Source organism: Rhododendron vialii, chromosome 4a, assembly GCF_030253575.1.
Source record: "Rhododendron vialii isolate Sample 1 chromosome 4a, ASM3025357v1".
Classification (NCBI taxonomy): domain Eukaryota; kingdom Viridiplantae; phylum Streptophyta; class Magnoliopsida; order Ericales; family Ericaceae; genus Rhododendron; species Rhododendron vialii.
The window spans coordinates 2,989,460-2,999,204 of NC_080560.1; the positions used below are offsets into that span (position 1 = coordinate 2,989,460).

At 38.6% G+C, this 9,745-nt stretch overlaps 2 protein-coding genes and 1 non-coding gene across 3 annotated transcripts; 2 read left to right on the top strand and 1 right to left on the bottom strand.

Moving 5' to 3' along the window:
• Nucleotides 1-118: 118 nt before the first annotated feature.
• LOC131323302 (uncharacterized) lies at nucleotides 119-5,454 on the bottom strand. Its single transcript, XM_058355018.1, has 6 exons — nucleotides 5,025-5,454; nucleotides 3,178-3,242; nucleotides 3,031-3,060; nucleotides 2,064-2,943; nucleotides 1,361-1,597; nucleotides 119-338 (listed from the first exon to the last, which is right to left on the bottom strand). The coding sequence occupies exons 1-6, from the start codon at nucleotides 5,151-5,153 to the stop codon at nucleotides 270-272; spliced, it is 1,410 nt and encodes a 469-aa protein (XP_058211001.1). The 5' UTR covers nucleotides 5,154-5,454; the 3' UTR covers nucleotides 119-269.
• Nucleotides 5,455-6,337: 883 nt separating this feature from the next.
• TRNAF-GAA (transfer RNA phenylalanine (anticodon GAA)) lies at nucleotides 6,338-6,410 on the top strand. The gene has a single exon. It is a non-coding gene; the product is annotated as a tRNA-Phe (tRNA).
• Nucleotides 6,411-7,617: 1,207 nt separating this feature from the next.
• On the top strand, nucleotides 7,618-9,559 carry LOC131323305 (chlorophyll a-b binding protein 13, chloroplastic). Its single transcript, XM_058355021.1, has 3 exons — nucleotides 7,618-8,039; nucleotides 8,326-8,487; nucleotides 8,895-9,559. The coding sequence occupies exons 1-3, from the start codon at nucleotides 7,920-7,922 to the stop codon at nucleotides 9,402-9,404; spliced, it is 792 nt and encodes a 263-aa protein (XP_058211004.1). The 5' UTR covers nucleotides 7,618-7,919; the 3' UTR covers nucleotides 9,405-9,559.
• The last annotated feature ends 186 nt before the right edge of the window (nucleotides 9,560-9,745 follow it).

Below are 9,745 nucleotides of genomic sequence, written 5' to 3' on the forward strand. Positions count from 1 at the left end.
GGGCATTTTCGAATTTCCCTTTATGAAAAGATTCCTACCTAATTCCCTCGTTCAGTGAAATTTTAGTTCCATTCACTATATTTAACTGCGAAAGAGTCATTACCAAGCATAGCGATAATAAAGTGAAACAAGTGAGGAAGAATCTTAAGTTTCAACAAAAAATTGAGATCTTGATGTTTTTGCTCTAACTTCGGTCGGGCTCGAATAAACCGAAAAACAAAAAATGAAGTGAAGCGTGAACTGTACAAAACCGGCTACTTTTGCTCCCTTTACCGAAAGTACACCTTCTGAATTACATTTGTCAAACTTTTCCCTTCGTTGCGCCCACTGATTTTCCCCTGCTCGCAACAGAATAAAACATGAAAATGAGTACAAATGAACAATGATGCCAAACCTTGTAGAAGAATTAAAAAGTCAGTGCCTGATTTGTAATAAACAATGATCATTGTTTCGCAAATAAATAAGAAGGGGCTATGTATTCTGTATTCCTTTATCTTTATCTTCTCAAGGAAAGTTAATTCTTGTCTATTTCAGCAAGAAGTATATGAGGTGTATGCCAAAACATATTATGATGGTATCTAGACAGCATAACTGGTAGCCTATGATCCTGATGCCAACAAAACAAATTATTATGTTTCTCCTTTTCTTATTGGTTGGTTGGTGGGTAGTTAACATGTTCAAAACCTCTTTGCCCATTCTCGTTCTAATGGACAGGAAACCGGGGGGAATCTGGATAAATATGCAAACGTTCACAACCCAACCAAAACCACAAAACTTGGATAACTCTGCGGTTCACTTAGTTAAAGATTTTTGGCTAAGGAAAGAGATGGAGATTTGTCTTTCACTAGTCACTCTCCCAAATGAATTCCAAGTTCCCGTTCTTTAGTGCGTCTTCGAACCAAATCACAAGGAGCTAAAGTAAAGTGTTAGTGAAACTGAAACACCATCATATATGAATCTCCACCGTGTAACAAAGATGTAAAAGAGAAAAGACAGGACTATTTGGTTTGGTTGGATGACTATTGAAAAGATATTTATGGTTAATCATTTCCCCATGTTTGTATTCTGTTGTGAATATATTTCCGATGCTTTTGCTTAAGTGTATTGTGTAGTAGATCAATGTTTTATCAGGACATTGTTCAAAAGCAAGCATTTGCAAGTTTGGTTTAGTAAGCAGTTGAAGCTACATTATTTTCTTCAAATTATTAGTGGCTATAATATGCTAGGAGTAAGCATTTATTTCATAGATTTTACTCCTGATTTTGAATCAAATAGCTTCAAGATGATTAGCTAGTTTTCATGAAGAAACTAAATTATGCTGAAAACAAGATACAAGAGCTCAAGTAACTGGTTGATATACCTTTGGAACAATCAATCCTGCTCTGTCACTCTTTGGAGGTGCAATTTGCCTCGTCACTTTCTGAACCTGAACGATGCCTCCAGCTCTGGTATTGGATCTTTGACTCGTAGCATTCTCTTTACCATCACCCAGTCTATTATACTTCTCGACTCCCACTTTGCCAACCGCTTTTGCAGCCGTAGTCGCAGAATCTTGTTTATTGACTCTATCTTGTCTCATTACTTTAGAATGTCCACCCTGGTTGACATGAAAAGTTGGAACATGATTCAACTAAATACTTAAAGTTCTAGGGACAGGTTCTAAATTCAAGAGCCGTTGCTGTTATAGATCAGAATGAGAAATACTTCAAATTTGATATTGGCTCTATGTTGATATGAAAAGTTGGAACACTTAAAGTTCTAGGGACAAGTTCTAAAATAAAAAGTCATTGCTGTTATAGATCAGAATGAGAATTATTACAAATTTGATATTGGAATTAACTTTATGAAAAACAGTAATGGATATCTGCGAACCGTGGTGACTCCCAAACAATCCAATGAATATTCTCAATATTCATCATACTTTCCACTAATCCACAAGTCTGGATTGCATATAGCTAATCACAGCATCATAACTAGATAAGTAACAGTAATACTAGATTTCAACGAAAACTTGTTGAAGTTTGTGAGATGATTACATCAATAAAATCACTGTAAATTCTCACCTTAGATTTTGCATTTTCCAGGTGGGTTGACTTTGCAAGAGCCACTGTTTTGCATCCGCCTCCTGGTTTAGAAATCAAATCCTGATTTTTTGCAATAGAGTCCTTGGACATACTTGGCATTTTTACTTTGTCCGTAGTAGCTTGAGGCGCTCTCATGACATTTCTACTATCAGGAGTTATGTCTTTATTCTGCGATGCAGGAAGTGTTTTGTTCTTAACATAATACCCGGGGAGGGAAGAGGATCCCACACTCGATTTTCCCGAAGAAGATTTACATCCCTCTGATTGCCTCCCACCATCTCTGTCCACCCTTGATGCTTGTCTAGTAGCACAACTTTTTCTAAGAGTAATCTTTAGAGCTGATAGAAGCCCGTTTGTGTGACAAACAGCTTGACTAGACACCTCCAATAACTTCTGTTGTTTGTTCTCACTATTCTCTGATGTAATGGTGCTCACTGATTGGTAGTCTTCCTTAATTGCTCCAGAGCTTGAACTGGTTTTTGAATCCCGAACAATAGATGATGGGTTTGGGTATTTCGGTCCAGACATTCCAGTTAAGCTGCTTTTGCAAACTGAATTTGGTTTTGTTTTAGCGTTTCCTCTTGGTCCATTGCTTGGTTTGGTCTTCATTGTCTGACCAGATCCTAAATTTACCCGTGAAGATTTACTGCTTAAATTCTGGACTGGGTGTCTCTTATTTGCCACAACCCCAGAATTGATTTGTCCCCACTCCCTGCTTCTGTAAGTTTTGCCTCTTGATTGTGAGACTGAGGGTGGAAGCTTTGGAGAAGATGGTTCCTGCATGGCAAACTCTACATTTGCAATCCCCTCACCATGAGGAAACACCGAAATTAATCGAAGGGAAGAACATTGATGGATCCTGAAAACGTTATAGCACATTTTGTCATACATTAGCCCTTAGCTATTCTTATTAATCTTGAAAGACACTAATCTTGAAGCTACTTACGGATGGCTTTTCTCAAACCAATCATCGTCACTGCAATAGAGCAGAAGCAGAAGAAGATTATAGTTGGATGCAAGAAGTTGAACCATATTAGTGAATTACTAGAAAACATGGAGCAACTATTTTAGAACTAGTTGTGGAGAAACTTACATGTCTTTATAACTGGAGCTAGCTTCGTGATCAAGATCTACCCACATAGGAGCTTCAATTTCTTCCTGCATATGTGAATCAGCAATGACAATACCAATGTTTTCAAATTGGGTTACGTATCGTGTACCATTTTTTTTCATTTTATGAATCGAATTGGAATACATATCGCGTACTGTAAAATATGTTAACAAAAATTAATATATAATTAAAAGTTGTCATACCCAATAACACATTAAAATCCTATTGCATATATGAAAAAAGAAGTTTTTAGGATGAAAATTTCTAAGTTTCCCAGGTGAGGTCTATCACATTGAGGTGTTCTAGCGTCTTGGCTACAGGAAGAGAGGAAGAGTCCTAATTTGGTTAATGCAAAACATCATCTGACATATATTCTTTTTTTCTATTTGAGCCCTAATGGATTGAATTTGGGTTTTCTTCAGATGGTTTGAACATGGTCATAATTAGATTAAATGATTTAGAACGTATTTGGGTTTTTCTTTCTAAAATAAGGTCTAATTCTTAGTCAAAAAAGGAATGGTAAGATACGTATCATTTCGGGATATGCAATTATAGTATCATAAGATTTCTACACAAAAAGGATACGAGGTGGGATACATATAGTTTTTCTAAGGAGATGATACAGATTGTAGGATACATATCCCATATCGTAGGTTTGTAACAACCATGGGCAATACAAGTATGTTGGTTAACAAGATGACTTCGGAAATTTGTGCAAAACAAAAGGAAGGCAAGTTTTTAGGGGGTAACGGTCCATAGGTTCTTTTCACTTTGGACTTGTATTTTCTTCACTATTCCTTTTTGCTTTAGGAAAGGTATGTCACATTGAATCACTAGTTTTTCAAGGAGACCCACCATGACCAAGATCAAGAATCCCAAAATTTAAAAAATACTGAAGCCGAAAAGAACAACGAAAGCTAGAATTTAAGTGATGATATTGATTGGATTGCACCCTTCCCAGATAAAAAATAATAAACAGAATGCAAGCTACATGCTAAGCTGACACAATTATGTTAGTAAGCAAGATGACCACTGAAACTAATACAAAACCCAAAAAGAGACGTTTTTAAGGGTACAAATGCAAGAAAAGAACTACAAGCCATAGATTCCCTCCCATAAGGATTGGGTACACAACCTGATAAAGTGCGAAGCAGACGTAAAGCTACTAAAGCAAAAAAAGGAAGAGAGAAAGAAAGTATAGCCAAAAATTGAAAAAGAACAGAAAGGTCAAGATTAAGAATCCCAAAAGTATTTGATCGATGAGGATATTCAAGACCAAGAATCAAACAAGAAAAAATTCCTGATGATAAAGGATATTCAAGACTCAGAATTAAACACGAAAATTCAAGAATCAGGGACACAGATTCATAGAAATAATCTTATGAGCATATATATACAAGACACAATCGTATAAGGATATTCAAGACTCAGAATCAAACAAGCAAGTTTCTCAGGGACGCATATTCAAAGCAATAATCAATCCCGGAAGACCGAACCCAGCATTAAGCCTGAAAGAAAAAGGTCAAGATCAATAAATCCTGAAAATTTTCTGATCGATAAACCCTAGGATTTGCCCAAGCCAAGCTACTGAAGTGCATACAATACAGAATGCCCCATTCCCATATCGATTTTTTTGCTTGAAAAACAACAAGGATCACCTCTGAATTCAATCATATACCCTTTTGAACCAAAATCCCCAATCTTGTATTTCTTCTAGGGAAACCACAAGAACACCAAAGCCGAGTTCAATAATTTCCAAGATTTGAACGAACTATCATGCAATTACCCATATAATCACATACAGATGTAAGTCGATAATCGGAAATTACCAGAAAAGCCCAGTGGTCTGATGCTGGCTCGACGCTCTTCCTCGTAGCAACTCCATCTCTGTCTTTGGCTATTTCAGCGTCTTTCACCATTGAGACATGGGGTTTGGGTTTCATTTTTCCCTGACGCATTTCTCTTTCAAAAACCTTCCTCTTCTCTCTCTCTCTCTCTCTCTCTCTCTCTCTACAACATCAGCGAACAGTCAACATAGATTGAATGTGGGGTTTTCTTCATCGCCATTAAACACAGAAAATGCACACGCCCGACTCCGTTGAACGACAATAAAATGATCGTGTGGACTTGATTTGATTAATGGACTTTTCGGATAATATCTGTCATGGATTTTGATAGAGGGTGGTCTGTAATCTCGACGATCTCTAAAAGTTGAACGATTCCGACTGTGGCCCTTGGGGTTCTCCCCCTCCCATCAGTTCATTTGACCGTTGGTTAGAATTCAAAAATTGTTAGAAGCGAGCAACGGATCTTGTTGTCGAGCAGACCAGGGGCCAGGCCCATACACTTTTGATAGGGCTTGGTTTTGAACCTAAGCCCGAAATCTTTTGGGCTTCGGTTAGCTTAGCCCTCAAAACCAGCCCTTGAGAATCATGACCTGTATTTTGGATCAAACTACTTGTAGTGGTGATAAACGAACCGAACAACTGATTGCTCAAAGCTTGGCTTGACAATTTAACAAGTTTTGAAAGGTGTTCAAGCTCCATCTATTCTACTAATATATAAAGGGAGAGCATAAGTTGGTGCCTCTCTTAATTGACGTCCCGTCATAAAAGTAATTTCCAGTATTGTCCTAATCAAAACTCAAATTTTACATCTGATTCTAAACTATAACATGAATTAATTTAAGGGCAAAATAGTAAAATTATTCAAACTCAACCACCCACCCCACGCCCCAAAAAATTACCCACCCTCACTCCCACTCCCCCCATATTTTCACTTGCACATGCACACACGGGAGGGTATGCCCCCAGCCGCTAGTTGGTTTAATTAGACAAAGCACTTTAATCAAGCTGATTACAAGCCGAACTTGAACAGTTTGAAGTTTTTAAGTATTGTAAGTCGAATGAGCCCAGCAGTGGTTTGTTGACTTTGGTCGACCTTGGTTCAAAAGCTTAACGAGTATTTCAAGCTCGATTTTTTAATGCAGCAACTCGATCTCAAACGAGCATTTAACAAGCGAACGCAAGCTTGAACCTGAGAAGTGAGAAATATGGCTTGTTTATTATTAGCGTGAAGTGCTTGCTTCTCTCTAAGAGTTTTTTCTTAATATAAATTAAAGATACCACAAATAGCAAACACGGCGGGGATAGCTCAGTTGGGAGAGCGTCAGACTGAAGATCTGAAGGTCGCGTGTTCGATCCACGCTCACCGCATTTTCATTTTTGTTCCTTTTGAATCTCTCTCTCTCTCTCTCATTTTCATTTTTGTTTCTCTCTCTCTCTCTTTGGAAAGGCGGTGGGAGAAAGTATTCAGAGGTCTTCTGGTGGATCAACGACGGTGATTCAGGTTTGATATTTTGGTTTTGTGTTGATATAAGAAGATGTGCTATGAAAACTTCGAGAAACAAAATCCTAATGGGCTCATAATATATGAGGAGCCTTAAGTCATAATCAATTACGGTCAGATAATATTCATAATCAGATTTATGTCATAAATATCAATCTAGATTTTTGCTTGGCTGTCAGCTACCTAATACACAATCCCTTTTATTTGAGGCATGAAAGCGACGGTAGAAGATAAGGCTCTAAGCATGAACACGTAGAGTTTATAATAAAGCGTTCATAAAAATTGGCAGGCTAAAGCCGAATTTTGGATAGGAACTACCAACTCTACAAGAGAGAGATACAAATAGAATTTAGCTTGAGCCAAATCATAGGCCAAAAATGGAGCACAGTATCGGCAAGTTTATGGATTGGACTTAGGGTTGAAGATGATTTTTTGTGAGATTTTGCCAAACTAGGACTTTTGTCGAGGAAATGGGCGTTGAAGGTGCTCTTTATGCAGTGGTATGTATTAGATTTTCTGTTTTTCTTTTCCTAAAAATCCAAATGGACCGATTATATGTGGTTCCTACCATTCATTGAAACAAGAAGATTTCAATATCAAAATTCGTGCCAAATTAAGAAGTACAATATTAAACAGCGAAAAAATTCGGAAACTCTCATAAGTAGCAAGAGTTAGTTCTTGGGTTCATGTCAACTTCTAGCTATAACAGCATTTCAACTACCCCTTGGAGTATACAGGTTGGTAGTATTTCATACTAAGTAGTATTTTTTTTTCCCCCCCTATTTCTTATTCTCAGGCACCAGATTTGTTATGATAAGGTTATGCACAGGTTTACAGAAAAATTACCAAGGAAATGGGAAATCAAAAAAGTTGGAATTTACCCAAAAACATTTATCCTGCTTCTATTTGCTAGATTGAGTTGTTTTGCATTCCCAGCTCAATGAATCACTAGAACCACATAATATTGGAAGTAACTAGTAAGACATACTTCCAGCTGTAGATCCTAATTGAGCACAACTCCTGTGATCAGAGCCACAGAAAATGCCCACAGACACAACAGACAGTGTGTGAGTGAAAACAGCTGATGTTTTTTCACCCCTCAAGTGAATTGTGGATAGAAGGATATGAGTTGGAGATTTTTATAATCTTTTGAAGCCTTCTGATTGGCTGATGAGAAAGAGCTGCAGAGTCAGTCTGTCACCCACCACATCTTTCAATCATTCAATCTCAACCACCCATCTCTTGATTCTCATTTCCTTCACTTATATATAAATTCACTCACAGCTTCCCTTCTACACACTTCAAGTTTGCAATTCTTAAATTATTTCAGAACCAGTTCTGTCAAAAAACCTAAATTCTAAGCTTTGGGGAAAAGCATGGCATCAACGTTCATGGCAGCTACTTCTAGTACTAGCACTGCACTCAGACCTACCCCTTTTCTGGGTCAAACAAGGGGAGCAAATGCTAACCCTCCCAGGTTCATTGTCATGGCCTCGGTACGCATCTCTCCCTCTCTTTTCTTGGTTTAGTTAGGACTTACGCGATTAAATGAGAGTAGAGTGCTATGATGAATGCGCGGTAATAGAAGAGAGAAATAAAAAAACGACGTAAGTCGAGAGGGTAGCACCAATCGAAGATAAGGTAGTTGAAGATGTATCAGGCTGATTGTTAGTTGACATGGAAATGCTGTAGTACAAAAAGGTAAAATAAACAAGGTGGTCTACTTTACTTGGGTGATTAAATGACTTATGTTCTGGGTTAATGCTTGTGTTTTTTTAACAGAAAAATGATTTGTGGTACGGCCCAGACCGAGTGAAGTACTTGGGACCCTTTTCAGCTCAGACTCCGTCTTACCTGACCGGAGAATTTCCCGGTGATTACGGATGGGACACTGCTGGGTTATCTGCTGATCCTGAGGCTTTTGCCAAGAACAGGGCTCTTGAGGTAATCTCACTGTCTTTGCATCTTAACAACACTTTGGTTGTGACTCTCAATTCCTCCTGGCAACAAAAGGTTCTGTTACTCTATAGTTGTTCAAGTATGCTTGGTAAACTAGGTGAGAAAAGAAAAGAAAAGAAAAGTATTACTGAGGAGAAAATACTGTATTTTCCTACTGTGCATAGCATGTGAGAGGGTTATGATTTCCTTGTTTTTCCCTGGTATTTTAATGGGCAACCGATGTATAGAAAATACACAAACAATCAGTTTTGTTTCTCGGCAAATCTCACCATCGTTTTGTGGAGAAAAGTAATGCAATTGCCTTAAATATAAAACAAACGTTAAAGGAAGTTTCTTTCTCTTCATTTCTCACCGACCACTTGAACTAAATGGCTATGACGAACGATTTTCAGGTCATCCATGGGCGATGGGCCATGCTTGGAGCACTAGGCTGCATCACCCCAGAAGTCCTTGAGAAATGGGTCAAAGTGGACTTCAAAGAGCCAGTTTGGTTCAAAGCCGGAGCCCAAATCTTCTCAGAAGGCGGCCTAGACTACTTGGGCAATCCCAATCTTGTCCACGCCCAAAGCATTCTGGCCGTGTTGGGCTTCCAAGTCGTCCTAATGGGCCTTGTTGAGGGATTCCGCATCAATGGACTTCCCGGAGTGGGAGAGGGGAACGACCTCTATCCGGGTGGTCAATACTTCGACCCATTGGGTCTTGCTGACGACCCCGCCACCTTTGCCGAGCTCAAGGTGAAGGAGATCAAGAATGGAAGGCTAGCCATGTTCTCCATGTTTGGGTTCTTTGTCCAAGCCATCGTCACCGGGAAAGGCCCACTTGAGAACCTCTTGGACCACCTTGACAACCCGGTGGCTAACAATGCATGGGTTTATGCCACCAAGTTTGCGCCTGGATCATAAACTCTTATTGTAACATGAAAATTGATCATTTGTGGTAATTGGAAATGAGAATGCGTAGATTTGTGTAAATTGTCGTAGTTTCCACTTTGTTGGATCTGAAGGTTTGAAACGGCTTATGTTGGGCGATTATGAAATGTGATTTGCACCATTTGTTACTGCTGCTGATTTCGATATAGAGGAAATAGGGGCATTTCGAAACGGCTTGGTTTGTGTTCAGCTCCATTCATCCCGTTCAAAATCAACCTGTGTTACAAGGTTGTAAACATCTTATTCTGTGTCATTTTTGGGAACTCGGATCAAACTTGGTTAGCTGAATTTGTACAAGACTAAATGTCATGCTA

Coding starts and splice junctions, on each gene's coding strand:
- LOC131323302 (XM_058355018.1), bottom strand. CDS start 5,153: ATGCGTCAGGGAAAAATGAAACCCAAACCCCATGTCTCAATGGTGAAA. Junction 3,061..3,177: donor AGCTCCAGTTATAAAGACAT/GTAAGTTTCTCC, acceptor GCTCTATTGCAG/TGACGATGATTGGTTTGAGA. Junction 1,598..2,063: donor TGGAAAATGCAAAATCTAAG/GTGAGAATTTAC, acceptor CATGTCAACCAG/GGTGGACATTCTAAAGTAAT.
- LOC131323305 (XM_058355021.1), top strand. CDS start 7,920: ATGGCATCAACGTTCATGGCAGCTACTTCTAGTACTAGCACTGCACTC. Junction 8,040..8,325: donor GGTTCATTGTCATGGCCTCG/GTACGCATCTCT, acceptor TTTTTTTAACAG/AAAAATGATTTGTGGTACGG. Junction 8,488..8,894: donor CCAAGAACAGGGCTCTTGAG/GTAATCTCACTG, acceptor AACGATTTTCAG/GTCATCCATGGGCGATGGGC.